This window comes from Thunnus maccoyii, chromosome 18, assembly GCF_910596095.1.
Source record: "Thunnus maccoyii chromosome 18, fThuMac1.1, whole genome shotgun sequence".
NCBI lineage: Eukaryota > Metazoa > Chordata > Actinopteri > Scombriformes > Scombridae > Thunnus > Thunnus maccoyii.
Window position 1 is genome coordinate 12,403,410 of NC_056550.1, and position 15,162 is coordinate 12,418,571.

Below are 15,162 nucleotides of genomic sequence, written 5' to 3' on the forward strand. Positions count from 1 at the left end.
TAACCCAGTTATGCAAATAAACTGTATTTCATCCTCACAGTCATGCAGATTAAGGAGGGTTTAAAGTACCTGCTTTGCCGTGGAGAAGGGTGTGGAGATTTTTGAGAGCGAGTACAGCATGACCTGGCCTGGCTTTGCATGGGGCCTTTTACTCTAGAACGCCCTAGGCACTAAAGGGTTACAGGTGCAAAGGGTGGTCCTCACCTCTCACAGGGGAAAGAAGAGGTGGATAGGAAGGGGAAGCCAGGAAACTATTTTATAACATGTAGGGGCGAAGGGGTCAGTGGAGGGGCTTAGAAATGGCAGGATTGTGGGGGCAAAGTTGAATGAGAGAGAAAAAGCAGAGGAACTGGACAACTGTAGAGAATTGGCCATTTTTAAGCACAGGTAGAAAAAGGTTTGATGAAGGAGAGGAGAGGAGACAAGAGAATGATGAAAGAGTGAAAGGGAATGTGTGTGAGAGAATGAAAGAACAAGTCAGAAAGAAAGGAAAGGCAGAGAGAACCCAAAAATGAGCCATGGATGAACAGAGAAGAACAGGGAAGCTGTACTCCAAGGTGCCAGTGAGGCAGTAGACAGGCAAAAGTGAAGGTGGAGCGAGGAGGGAAGAGAGGAGAGGACAGGGGGAGGCAGGAGGGAGACTTACGTGAAGGCGAAGGCCACCAGAGCACCACTAACCACTATAAAGTCAAGGATGTTCCACAAGTCCCGGAAGTAAGAGCCCTGGTGCAAGACCAACCCCAGATCCACCATCTACAAGAGAAAGAGAGAAGGTGATTATAAGGAAGTGAGCCTCTTGGCATGGATGCGTACAATGTCAATTGTTACAATGTTTCATTTAGCAGACTCTTGGCAGAATCAATTATGAATGTTTTGTGTTTCTTACCTTTATCAGCATCTCAAATGTGAACACTCCTGTGAAAACATAGTCGAAATAGCGTAGAACCTATACAAAGAGAAAGAGGGAATGATTTGTTGCTGCACAGTGGAAAAGAGTGATTGCATAGACATGTATATAATGATTTTCAAATGCAGATGCCAATATTTGAAAGAATGAAAGTTAGTGTTTTGGTTAACTTTAGATTTGACCCAGTTGACTTTAGTCAAGGGCAAGATATTTCACCAATCAGCCAGTTTGCTATGAAATTTGTATAGTTCATTGTCCAGAAATCCTTATTCAAGCATCCCAAAAGAAGAGCCTTTTTGAATTTGGTGATTGCATGACCTGCTCCGTAGTGTTATAATATAATACTAGTTACAGTACTGATCCTCTTTATATTTCAAATAGAGTTACACTACAAAATGAAAAGGCAACCATCACAAATTAAATAATAACAAAAACAATAGGCATTGTGGTAACATGTATACTACTTTTCATACAAGAAAGGCAATGGTAGACAAAATTAATCAAATTAGCGTCAGAGTGTGTGTTGACTTCCTTACATTGTTGCGAGGGGATTCAGGCCAGACGGGGTCTTCAGCAGCCAGGGCAATACTGCTCATGGCAATGACCAGCAGGATACACATCTCAAAATAACGCAGGGTGCAGATGTAGTGACACGCCCGCCGAAACCTAGGATCAGACAAAGATGTTTTTTCTCTAGCAGGAGTGCTATAAATATCATTAGATCTGCTTTGTAAATATAATGTATTTGTTTGTTTACTGTAAGTGTACATCTGTGTGCATGTGTTAGTATGTGTGCACATGCAAGTGCTGTAATAGTAGATCAATTCTCCGGTCAGGATTCAGCTCTAAATCCAAAGATCAACAAACAACAAATGTTGGTGAATGCCTATAAGAAAGCATTCCTGTGTGTCAGCCCACATGGACTCGTTTAGTATAGGTCAGAGCGTGTGCACGTATTTGTAATCATCCTACTTACGGGTTGGTGGTGGACAGGATGAACATGGAGCTGTATGGAGGCATGGGCCTGGGTCCTCCATCACCTCCTTTTTCATCATCATCATCATCTTTGTCCTCTTTCGCTGGTAAAGGCTCCGTGTTGGCATTCTTATTGACTGCGTTAAAGAGAGAGAGAGAAAAGGGGGAGGAAGGGTTGAATATGAAAGTTTGCTATTTAAGGAAATAGTTAAAAATGAGAAGAGATAGTTGAAGAAAACATTCATTCTGCTCTTACCCTGCAGTATGGCATTGGTGGATGGAAAAATTGGCATGTCTACAGCTGTGTAGTCAGGGTGAGGCAGCCTGATGATGCTGTTGGCACGGTGATGTCCGATGTTCCCATAGCTATCTAATGTGACCAAACTCCCACGAGTCCCACTGTTAGCAAGATGGAGGGCAGAACCAAAGCCAGGGGCCACGGTGTGATTGGCAACTGGATTCACTGGGTGACCCTCGCTAGGTGGGGTAGAGCCAGAGACTAGTTTGGTATTCATGAGGTTGTCCATATCCTCACTGTACTGGCTATCCTGTCTGGACAGGCTCTTTTGGATGGGTCGTGTGGTAGACAGGTTAGGGACACTGCAATCCCTGGAAAGAGGGAGTAAGAGGAAAAAATATGGCAACAGAAAAAGGAAGTTAAGATGGAGAGAGGAAAGCAGAGAAAGGAGGGGGTGATATCCAAAGAAAGGTCATGAGAGATGGAGTGGTGTGAGAGGAGCACAGACAAAAATATGAGTACAGAGAAGAGATAATGAGGATAAACCTTTTTGGACCAGAGGACATCACAAGACAAATTATTGAAATCAATATCCAAATATGCCTTTAGTCATTGTTGCAACTAAAAATTGCATCATATCAATAACCAGGTGCAATGGACATACTTCCTTCGGTGCTGGCACATCCTCTTCCCCTCGCCATCCGTCTGGTTGCCATGACGATTTCTTCTTGGTCTCCTCTCACTGCCATCACCAGCTCCCTCCTGCTCTCCTCCTTCCCCACCTCCGTCCACCCCTTTGCTCTTGTGCCTCCCTGTTTTTCCAGCTCCTCCTCCACCATCCTCGTCTTCTGCATGCTTACGATGTGACCTGGGTTTCCTGTGTTCTGACTGCCCTCCCCCTCGACTGCCACTCCGGGTGTGGTGATGGCGCCTGGACGGCCTCTCCTCCGAGCCTGGCCCGGGAATCACTGTCGCATCCAATCGGACATGAGAGCTGTGGTGGTGGTGCTCAGCTTTCCGGCTCCGCCTGCTCTCTGTGGACTCTCCCCGCTCCAATGGAGCCCTGACTGGACCTGAGCCTCCTCCACCACCTCCTCCTACTTGGCCACCATGTTCGTGGAGGCGTGTTTGCCTGTGGAGCTCATCGGCAGGATGGTGCTGGCTGACGCAGAGGTCTGAATTGTTTGCAGTGGTCTTGTTGGTGTTGTTGTTGCGGTTCTCATGGGGGTCAACCACCAAGGGTCGATCCAAGTGGGTCTTCATGTCTGGACGGATTTGCCGTGAGAAGTTAACCTACACGGTGAAGAAAGGATAAAGAGGCAGCATAGAAGTAGAGATTGAAGGTATAGGAGAAAAAAGAGGATAAGTTACAGCATGAGGTTATGATTTATACTTCTCCCTAGGTTTGGCACAAATTCTTATTGCAACTGTAGATTATGGTCAGATTTGGTATTTTCCAGCCAATGTATAGATTACAGATGGCAAATATACCATATACAAATAATAAACTATATATAATTACACACCAGGTAAGCAACATGTATGTAAAATATAAAATAAGTCATCATCATCATCGCCATTACTTGTGTACACTGATAGCACAAGTCTAGAGGCCTTCGTTTTGCCTTGTCCTTTACATTGTTGTGCTCCTCCCTCCCTGTCCTTGCCTTCCAGCGGTCGTCAGGGTCCATCTCGTTATAGAGGGCCTCACGGCTGGATGCCAGAGTCTGCTTCCTCAGCTCCTTGGTGCGCTGTTCCCACACAGACTTACTGATCCCCTTGTGGTTCTTCTGCTGCTCCTTACTGCAAAATGAAGCATGGTGGGGAGGGAGGAGGAGACAAACGGCAGTGAAGACCTGTTTAAAAACACGTATTGCTGCGCATAGATACACACAAACACATGAGAATGATGTGAAAACCAACACCAAAAATATAAGTACATAAAATAGCCAGGACAGAAAGACACACTCGGGGCCACAGACATTTAAAGGGTCATTTGGCTGGACCTATAGAACAAGGCAGCTCATCAGAACAAGGTTCTGGGTGTCTACACAGCTTGCCAAAGTACAGGGTAGGACAGCCCTACTTTGGTAAACCATGTGGGGACACAAAATGGAGGATAACACTGAGGCAAGGTTAGAATTTATTATATTAATCAATAATTTACCCACTCAAACTAAAGTATACACAATTTAACGAACAGCTGTTATGCAGGACAATAAGCTGGAATGGCACCCCGAAATCCCTACTGAGCTTAATTGAATAGTTGACAAAAGTCACAATGATCACAGGATTCTGTTACTGGTTACAGTAACTGATTTCCTACTTGAAGAATCACTGACAAAAACTGTCAGTGACCACCTCCTTTCTTAGCCTCCGAAACTTCTACCAGTAATCAATTTAAAGTCCCTTTTCTCGCAGGGCCAACAGTCAACCACAGTAAAGCGACAGCCATACTGCGAGGTGCAGGCAACAGAAAATGTACTCTCAAAAATAAGCCAACACAAATAACAGCTAAAAAAAAAGCCAGGTATGTAATTCATAAAGAGTTGAGAACAAAGGGACAAGGAAAGGAGGGTGTTCGAAAACAGGAAAAGAAAGCGAGGAATTGAGGAATGGTAAAGTCAATAAACAGAAGGGATTCAGAAATGAATAAACAAATAAATAAATACCAGTCCAGAAAGGGGTCGGTAGCGTTGTGACACTCACTGTGTACTTTGTTGCTGAGGAGGGAAACAGCTGGTGAGTGAGATGGCACGAAAGAACAGAAGGAGGATTTCATTCCAAAATGGGCTATCCATTCACCATTTAAAAAAACAGTCAAATAAAATCTGCTGTAATAACTGAATTACTTAAAGAAGTAAAATATATTCCTGAAATGCAAAAACTGAACAGATCTAGAGCTACTGTAACATTTTTGCCATAAAGATTCAGCATTTTGGAATGCAACCCTTCGCACACATACATACAAAAAACATGCGCCCAAACAGACAGTCACACACAGTCACCTCTGTAGTTTGTTCCATCTCTGAATCTAAGACAATCCTATTTATTTTTCACCGTGCTCCTTTTTGCAATCTCACAAATTTCATCTTTCTTGCATCACTTACTCACCCTGCGTGCCTATTGCTGTTCCATCCTGATCGTCATTCTTTGCATCTTTTTCAATGTCTCAATTCCAAGCTGTTTCTCTGATGTTCTTATTTGTCTGTATCTTTAATTTAAAATTTAAATTCAAACATATCCCACTATCTTTCTTCCAGTTAATGCCACTTTTGTTCTCCAAATACCTGTTTCTTTTCGTCATAGTTTTTTAAGAGCCCATTTGCCTTTTTCTTGTTTCACTATCTATCTATTATGGTTTTTTTTTAAATAGCTTTTGAAAATGATGGTCCCATAAGTTTACCATACATGAGAGCATGCATGTGTCACTGTGATTTGTGTGCACATTGATAAAATAATACACTTAAAAATATATTGTACTCATAACTGCTACTACTAAACTTTTAAAAAATGAATGTGAATATGTTGTGCTTTGGTATAGAGCAAACAATTTAACTTAACACACAGCAAAGCTAAAATGAAACTAAAAGCTGATTTAGCATAATTTCAAAACTATTATCACAAACTGTTGTACATTAACAACTGAAAAACACAGCGGTAAACCTGCTTCCAGCCTTCTAGAGTAGCAGCAGTTATCATTGTGAGAGTACCAGTTAGTGTATGTAGCCTTACTACTGTTTTCCAAGGTTTCTATGTAGCTTCCATGGCGGCCTCCTTCCTGAATCTACCATAGAATATCTTCTTAAGAGATTCTTCATGCACCACTGATGTCCCAAAGTTTAAAATCCCTGCTTGGAAAACAAAGACTATCTCCATAGGAATTTCAATGTCTTTTCTTTTTTATACGACAGAAATAAGGTATTAAGATTTACACTGATAAAGTGGGATGTAACGCACACTGCAGCCCTATATTCCTAGCATTACTCAAGAGTAAATTCAAATCTAATTCTCTAGTAGACTCTACTGTCTACTCTACTTTAGCTTCTTCTTCTAGGATTAGGCAACATGTAGAGACACCTGTCATATTTTCAATATGCAGTATGTCCTGGTGGCCAGTTTTCTGGGAAATTATTTGGGCAAACAACCTTAGCAGTATAACACTGTTTCATTATGCAATGTAGCTTTTCTAGCTCAACACACTCTCTCTCTCACACACACACAGATACATATGTATTGTCTTGAAAAACAAATATTCAACCTTAATAGGACTCCCAGGTAAAATAAAGGTTACTGATACACAGACACAAATGTTCACAGCACGGTGAAGTGCGCACGGCACATACAGTCAGAAGAAGCACTGTGACACGAAATGATGAACATGTACTGTATGAGCGAGTGTATGTTTCTGTGTGTATAATTTCAATTCATAACATCTGTGTGTGATAATGTGTGTGCATCTGTGATATAAAGAGGACATAGGCTGATGTATCAAAGCAGTAAAGGTCAGAACTGTGTGCGTGTTGCGTGTGTGATATTTCTAAGCAGACTTGGGCTCCCCTGTTGTGCTTTTTTTAGGGACAGACCATAGTGTGTTGTGAGTCTCTGTGTGCATGCTTGTGTGAGTGAGAGTGTGTGAACTTTACCAGGAGTGAAAGAAAAGACCCCTGTGTATACAGAGAAAAGAGATCAAAGACTCTGACTCTCCTGACCGGAGGAGGGATGGCCCAGATCAATCAAATGCTGGCTTGTGTGTGTGTGTGTGTGTGTGTGTGTGTGTGTGTGTGTGTGTGTGTGTGTGTGTGTGTGATTGTGTCTTTTAGCATGCACAAAAGTATGACAAAGAGAAATAAAAAGAAGAAGAGAAAGGGAACAGGATAAGCTGACAGAGAAGGAGAGAAAGGCAAGTATGTGCATGTATCAGTTTATCACTAAATGTACTGTTGTCAGATAAAAACATATCTTTAATGGTGATTTGTGATTTTAGGACCTACCTATGGATGTAAAAAAGACAGGATGACCCTTTATTCCAAGTAAGGTGATATTTGAAAGAAATGTAATTGATATTGTATTGATGAAGCAAACAGTGCTGAATGTACACATGGAAGTAAAAGCTATTTTGTTGTTTTGTGTGATGTGAAAAGGTGGTGCAAATACAGAAAAACTGTGCAAGTATTTATGTATACAAACTTCCCACCCCTGGTTTGTTGTGAATTTGTTATATTCTAAAATGAAACTGCGACAAGATTGTCCTTCTTTAAACAGAAATGACATCAGAGGTGATTTATGCAGTGTTTTCAAATGTCAGTGTGGTTCAAAACCTAAGTGACATCAGGCAGTGTGTTTGAGATGGGTATTTCAATGTAATTCATTTTTTTTAATTTAATTTTTATCCACATCTGCTCCACTGCCGGCCATTAGACTATCAACTGTGATGTATAAAACTATTTGCAATAACATCACCGTTTTCCATACTGATACCTAATTAAGTGAGTCCAAACTTAGGAGATGACAGAGTGTAAATATCCTCATTCTAGAAAGTGTATTTGATTAAGTGTAGTACACGGTGCTCTCTCCAAGGTGCTGCATCTTGCATTAGTGTTTGAATCCTAGTTGGTGAATGAGATTTCTTTAAAGCGTATGTGTATATATGTCCTGATATTAGTGCCTGGTGTGAAAATGTTGGAAGTGGAAACAAAAAATAGAGCGTAACAGTAATAGAGACAGAAACTCACGCTGCAATGGAAAGGTTGGCAGCAGACAGTGGGCTGACTTCAGCCACCTCCTTGGCTTTCTGCAGGGCGATCTTCTGACTGGCAGCCTCCTCTTCCTCCTGCTCATCCTGCAGAGAGAGATTAGGAAGGAAATCGAAATAAAGAGACAGAGGAGAACAGGGATGTCAGCAGATGAAGTGGAAATAAAGCAAATAAGTAAAAAAGCGTAACTCTTACGTTTTTTTGAATGTTCAGGAAAAAAAAACGGTAATGAGTTAAGTAACACTGGACTGTAGTGTACCTTGGTCAGTTCCTGTGCGTTGGCCAAATTGTCTACAGCGATGGCCAAGAACACATTCAGCAGAGTATCTGAACACGGAGTTAAAAGGAAATCAAGTATGTGGGAGTTTGCTTGTATGCCTTTATACAGCATGCACATAAAGTCATTGACACGACCTCTGTGTGTGTATGCATCTGCATTTACATGGCTGTATATTCAGTCTAAAGTCAGTAACTAGAACTATAATTTACAATAATATAATTTCCAGTATATGTGTGTGTGGATTTTCCAAATGTTTTTTTTATGAATGTGTGCTTCATTGCATTTTCGCTGCCCAAGGGATACAGTTGCCAAAAAGTGTGAGTACGATGAAGAAGACAGAGAAGGCCATGCCCTTGTTGACTCCGCCCTGAGACTTGATGCCATCGTACATCACCATGTTCCAGTCCTCGCCCGTCAGGATCTGACCACACAAACACACGCACACGCACAAAGTCAGACGAGGCCATACCCGCTCATAGTGCATTTAGTGATTTGATGATTTATTGATGCTTTGATATAAACCTATAGACTTAAACATGTACACACGCTTCACCATAATTATACTTTTGACTAATGACATTTAAGAATCTAAAAGTAGCATTCTACATTTTATATCACTTCCTCGTGTGCAAATCCTCTTTAGTACTAATCCAGCCCTCTTCTTCTCCCACCATTTTGCTCCCCTCCCTCCCTCCCCTTCACATCGTCCCCTCTGCTCACCTGGAACACTGTCATTATTGCTGCGGGGAAGGTATCGAAGTTGGTCGGAGGAGTGCCATTTTCAAAATTAAACCTACCAGGGGGAAAAAAAAACAAATGAGAGAGAGAGATGGAAGAGAAAAGTGTGCGGGCAAACACAAAGAGGGAGTGAAACAAAGAGCGTGAAGGTAAAAATCAGAACAAGAAGCATCTTACAGGCACAACACTTTTTTTTTCTACATTTCTAAAAGACTACTTGAAAAATGACTTAGCCAACCTGGCATTTAACAGCAGAAAATTGGACTGTTGAAAGGGAAGGAGAGGAGAGAGAAACAAGAGAGAGACGGCAAGTTTAAGGGAGATATCACTGACTGTCCTCCGAAGAGCTGCATGCCCAGCAGGGCGAAGACAACTATGAAGAGGAAGAGCAGGAAGAGCAAGCTGATGATGGACTTCATGGAGTTGAGCAAAGAGACAACAAGGTTACGTAAAGATGCCCAGTACCTGACAAACAGAGACAGAAAGTCAAAAAGTGTTTAATTGGGGTTTATATGACTGTAATACTATGTTGTTTATATAAATATAAGAAATAATAAACACTATAATCCAAAAGACTCACTTGGTGACTTTGAAGATCCTCAATAACCTGAGAGCTCGTAGCACACTGATGCCAAATGATGTGCCCGGCTGGACGATGGACCACAGCACTTCAAATATACTACCACATATCACCTAAAACAAATTAAACATCAAACAATGAGAATAGAAATCTCAGAACCACATCTGTTTCTAGCAGGACACACTGCTGCCACTTTGGTGATATTATGATATGACCAGATACTATATGACTATCAACATGTGATACAGTAGAGTTAAAGGGAAAATAGAGTCAGAATGATGCAATCATATATTGCCATTGTACTAATTAATTGTAAAAAAAAAAAAAAAAAAAATCCACATTATCTGCCTGCGGCTGGAAATGTGTGGTGCTGTGAGTGTATTTATTAATTACCATACACTCAGATCTATATTCTATCTTACCCAGCCCATTTACACTTTGAGCTGCTGAACAAAAGGAACTAAAATAGCACTTGTAGATGCACACGCACTCCATGTCACGTGTGAAGGGAGTGCTGGCGTCTGCTTATGGGTTTGTGCTTGTATGTCTTTATTTTTTTTGTGTGTGTGTGAGGGTGTGTCCCCAAGTGAAGTGGGACTCACAATGCAGTCGAAGCAGTTGAAGGAGGAGTTGAGGTATGCCTGCTTGCCCAGGCCATACATCTTTATAAACATCTCCGACAGGAATATTCCCAGGAAGATTAATTCAGCAAAATCTACGCGGAGAGAAGAAGACAAAAATAACTGAGAGGATGTCATCCATCTGTGTATCCTTATACCTGTACCTGGAAATTATTCACCATCACACCCATCCATCAGTCAATCCATCCATCCATTTAAGTATATAAGTAAGTATCTGACATATAAAATGGTATTTAGTAATTTGTGTTTTAGTCCTAGTCCTAGCATTCTTCACTAATTTCCATCACCAATTGGTTTACCCTGGAATACAATCATCTGGTTTCAAAATGTAGTTGTTTATTGTGTGTCTGTATGTGCATTTGTATATGTGTGTATATGTACAAAAAAAGAGAGAGAAACAGCGAGAATCTGTGTGAGAGGAAGGTATTGTGTGTTTGGATGTGCTTATGTTAACTGGTTGGGTCAGCTCTTTCATGGATTTAGTCATAAGAATTTGCTCACCCACTCCTTTCCAGTAATCTGTGATGAGAGTATTTGTGCATCTGTGGAGATTATCTGCGCATGCTTGCATTATGTATGCCTGTATCCCCCTCCCTCCTACTCACATAGAAAATCTGAAAGTGGCTCTGGCTGGTCATAGTGCACTACAGCCACACACAGCGTGTTGAGGCCCACCAAACACAGTACGGTCCAGTAGAAAGCCTGGGACTTAACGACGTGTCTGATAAGGAAGCGTAGACGTCGTTCCCGCCGCTTGAAAGTTGATCCTTCGAGCTTAGAGCTCTTCAAGCTGGCACGGGCAAACGGTGACCCTGAAAGGTTAAGCAAGGCACATGGTATAGTGTTAGCTTTAGAGTCCTAATTACATGTGTTCCCCAGTTACAAAATATAATATATAACAATATAACTACATAAAATATCAAGAAAACCTTTTGGTCTTAAAAGAAAACAGGCAGAACAACTGCTTTGAATGAGAGGGGAGAACAGCTAAGCACAGGAGAGGGAAGGAGAGGGAAGGAGAGGAGAGTCAGGTAATGCTGATATGCAAGATAAGATAGAATCTGTATGTACTGTACCTGTGGTTTGTCTTTGAGAGAAAGAGAGTGTGTGTGTGTGTGAGAGAGAGAGTGTATCTTACCTACTGCCAGATCTCCCTCCCCTTCCTCTGGGTTTAGAAGTTCAGCTTTGCTCTTATGGTTCTTTGTAGCTCTCCTACGGGAGCCTGTAATTGAATGAACAGTGCTGATGTTGACTCATCTATGTTGGATGTGTTAAGTTCATTAGTAATATTTTAGAAAATCACAATCTTGCGTGCACAAACACGGTACAAAGAAATCAGCAAATTTATACCATCATAATCATTTTCATTTTCATCATCCGCCAAGATAACCTCTTCTGCAAAACACAAAGGAAGAGAAAGGTTAATACAGTATATAGCCACATTAAATTTATGTTTACAACTTCCCAAATTCATGAGCTAATGCCTACAGTCTAATATCTATGAATCATTTTTTGATCATCAATTTTCATTTCTAATTTTAATTAAAACTGGAAATAAAGTCTTTGGGCTGCACCTGTGCTTTTCACTCATCTCTCCCTCCCCTGTTTTTTTAGTTTCCTTGTTTTTATGTAGATTGTCTTTTCAAGAAGATCAAAGCTCTGTCCTTTATCTGCCCCTTTATCTCCTCCTTCCAATATCCACCATCCGACCCTCCATCCCTCTTATCCTCTCTGCATCTTTTCTGCCCTCACCAGATGGGCAACAAGACAAGAAAAAGAAAGAGAACTACAAGTAAACGGTGGATCTTCTCTAAGTGTCATTAATCCTTACCATAGAAATGTACATCTAAATAAAGGATGTTCATATATATTTCTAAAGTTCAATGGCTTTAAGCACATTAAACCTCCCCAGTAGGTTCCAGTAGACATGCGTCACTGAGATATTGAATATGTATAATGTGACAGCCAGGACATGACAGGACATTCAACATAGATTGTTTATGTTACCTGACTGAAAAACAAGTAGTCCAAATGTTACCTTAGAACAACTTCTAACTTCAGCTAATATATAACTGTTCAAGCTAATCTTCCCACTTCCTTCAGCTGCTTCACAGTACATCCATTTAGTTTTGTTTTGGCTGCATAATAACATTTATATTTAATGTATTGGTATTATTAAGACAACCAAGATACAGCTCAACAGTTATTTTCTTGCAGTACATTTTTATGGTTGTACTGTATGCATCTTCGTATGTGAACATCTACAAATAAACCACACATATATACTGTGCGTACCAGCTTTGCAGATCCACTCCAGGTAACCATTGAGTTCCCTTTCAATCTGCTGCTGTCTTCTGAGCTTCAGGAACTCACTTCTGTTCTCCACACGCTCTCTCTCTTTGGCAAACTCCCTGAAGTGAAAAACAAAACACACAAAACACACAAATTTAGTGAATACTTTTAATGTAGATGCCTTCCTCCACCTTACATTTTAGTTTAACATACTGTACATACAACAAACTACAAATCATTTTAAAATCCCTGTAAAAACTATTAAATAATAATAATCATGTATACTGTATGTGATGACAAATTCTGGATAAACAACTTGTACGATCTCTCAATCATGCTCTCTTTCACAAACAGACAGACAAACACACACACAGCAACACAAATTAAGACCTTACCCTGACAACACACCCAGCACCAGGTTGAGCATGAAGAAAGAGCCGATGATGATGAGGGGGATGAAGTACATCCAGTTCCATGCACTCCCTGAGGCATCGTTGCTCTGGAAACAAACACACACAGACATCAGACAGAGTAATCAATGCTTTGCTTGTCGCCTCTGAACTTCATATAATAGCATCTAAGCTAACAGAAACATTGCTTTGTTTATTAAAGTGAGCACACAACTCAAAATGACCAAAGATTTGCTCGGTTGAGACATGGGACATTTTTGAATGTGTTTCCGTCAAAAGAAGAATATATAATATGCATGACCGCTTTAACAGTAGGCTCTGGGCAGCAATGGCATATGTTTTGGTCAGTCTGCTGAAAGTTAAGGGTATCTTAAACTCTGTCTCTGTACTTCTGTACTGGGCCAGTAATGAACATGCCTGTGCCATTTATTAGGGTTGCTGTCCAGATGAAGGTGCATTCATTTGCATCCATGTACTGCATACATATCTTAAAACTATGCCAAAAGATGGTCATACAAGTTACAAGTACAAAATAAAAAGATCTGGAATAAACATAATGTGAGAACATTTTCCTTCCAAGGCTTATCATTACCATTAAATGTCTGGACAATGTGGCCATTAAAATGATGGAGGTCAGTTCACTCAAAAGTGCTATCCACTGCCACTGGAAATATAAACAACAGCAGGGCTGACATGGTTTTGCTTTAAGTCATCTCAATAAGTAAATGCATATCTGCCACTCTATTTAGCTGAGCAGAGTAAATAATGTATATCAAATGCTTTGCGCTCTCCCTCTCTGTCTCTAACATCCTCTTTTACCCTTTCCCACCTCCAGACCACCTCTTCTCTTTACCAATTTGTGCTCTCTTTTCTCACAGCCTCCCTGTCTTTCCTCCCGGTCTCCTCCTTCCTTCATTTTTCCTTCTTCCTGCATGTAAGCTGGTATTGCCGCTGTGCACCCGATGTACCGCAGACCCTTTTTTCTACCATTAAACTTTTATCACTCCCCTCCCCAGCAGCTGCAAGAATAACTTCGGCTGAACAGGCCCTTTTAAATATAGAGCAGCACCGGGAAGGAGGGACACAGGGAGAGAGACACAGAGTGAGAGGGACAGAGAAGAAGAGGGGAAAGAATGAAGGAGAGGGAAGAGAGAAAGATAAAAAAGAAAAAAAAGAAGAAGAAAGGAAAAGAGCAATGGAAAGAATAAGATGGATGGAGAGAGAGAGAGAGAGAGAGAGAGAGAGAGAGAGGAGATGAGAAAAGAGATGACTACAGTAACACTCAAAGACCCTCGTCTAGTCTCCATAGCAACCGTTGCCACTGACAGCAGGGAACTATTCAGTCTTGGGCATGAGTGATGACACTGTTAGAGACCTAGTACCCATTTTATGGACAGACACACATCGTGCACAGGTAAAAATGACCGATGTTTCACCACATGAATTTTTGTATTTTATAAGAGAAAACTCTTGGGTGGTTTGGTCATGAAGCCTATTTGAAGAATTTGGATTGAAAATATTATTGCAACTATTGACAGAAATTTTGGACAAACATAAGACCTAAGTTCAGCTAGATTTCAATAGATGTTTAATTATAGCTTTTTTTTTCTCCAGATATTGTGCGGCAGTTTTATCCACACAAAATGGCCAACAAACATGACAATAATGGAAAAACTAATGCCAAACAAAGACATTATCCCTAAAACAGGGTCCATGTGGCAAATAAACTGATATTGTTAAATTTGAATCTACTTAATTGGCTGTGGTGCTTGTCTGTCCTTCCATGACAAGTAGGGCCATCATGGTAAATAACGGGTGGATAAACCATACCTTACCTCAGCAAAATCAAACATAATTAATATGCCAATTTTTGGCCCAGAGTAATGTTTGGAATAGTATTTTTGAATAATTAATTAATTTGATTAAACATCTCTGCGTATTCATATACATAAGTCAGCAGTTTGACTTACACACAAAAAATCTGTATGTGGAAACATCAATTTGCCACCATTTGAAAAAACCTTACATTGAATGAAGCATTAACTTGCATTGTGTTAATTACAGCAGTTGATACCACCATATAATGTCGTGGGAATACAGGTCATGAGTTATAAGCTAATTTAAACTATCAACAAGCAACCAGCAACAAACTGATACGTTGGATGGTTAAAATAAAGGTTTATAACTAGCTTCATATTTGGTGATATTCTATATGACAGACTATTTGATGCAGCATGTTTCAGATGTCATATCCACTCTCTGAACTCTGATTCATTCCTTGGCTCCATGAAAGCAGCTCCAGCCAATGTTTCTCTCTGCTAGCTTCATCGCAGAGGGTGTGTTTG

At 40.7% G+C, this 15,162-nt stretch overlaps 1 protein-coding gene across 1 annotated transcript in view; it reads right to left on the reverse strand.

Annotated features, from left to right (window-relative positions):
• cacna1aa (calcium channel, voltage-dependent, P/Q type, alpha 1A subunit, a) overlaps positions 1-15,162 on the reverse strand; it is a 67,804-nt gene that overhangs the window by 38,324 nt on the left and 14,318 nt on the right. The window contains exons 6-25 of the mRNA XM_042392248.1: positions 12,803-12,906; positions 12,411-12,526; positions 11,466-11,510; positions 11,254-11,337; positions 10,721-10,927; positions 10,077-10,189; positions 9,475-9,587; positions 9,228-9,359; positions 8,877-8,949; positions 8,460-8,577; positions 8,136-8,203; positions 7,856-7,962; positions 4,793-4,843; positions 3,788-3,923; positions 2,785-3,413; positions 2,139-2,491; positions 1,884-2,019; positions 1,444-1,573; positions 887-946; positions 647-753 (exon numbers count right to left, since the gene is read on the reverse strand). Of these exons, the coding sequence (XP_042248182.1) occupies positions 647-753; positions 887-946; positions 1,444-1,573; positions 1,884-2,019; positions 2,139-2,491; positions 2,785-3,413; positions 3,788-3,923; positions 4,793-4,843; positions 7,856-7,962; positions 8,136-8,203; positions 8,460-8,577; positions 8,877-8,949; positions 9,228-9,359; positions 9,475-9,587; positions 10,077-10,189; positions 10,721-10,927; positions 11,254-11,337; positions 11,466-11,510; positions 12,411-12,526; positions 12,803-12,906 (2,882 nt within the window). The remainder of the gene's footprint in view (positions 1-646; positions 754-886; positions 947-1,443; positions 1,574-1,883; positions 2,020-2,138; positions 2,492-2,784; positions 3,414-3,787; positions 3,924-4,792; positions 4,844-7,855; positions 7,963-8,135; positions 8,204-8,459; positions 8,578-8,876; positions 8,950-9,227; positions 9,360-9,474; positions 9,588-10,076; positions 10,190-10,720; positions 10,928-11,253; positions 11,338-11,465; positions 11,511-12,410; positions 12,527-12,802; positions 12,907-15,162) is intronic.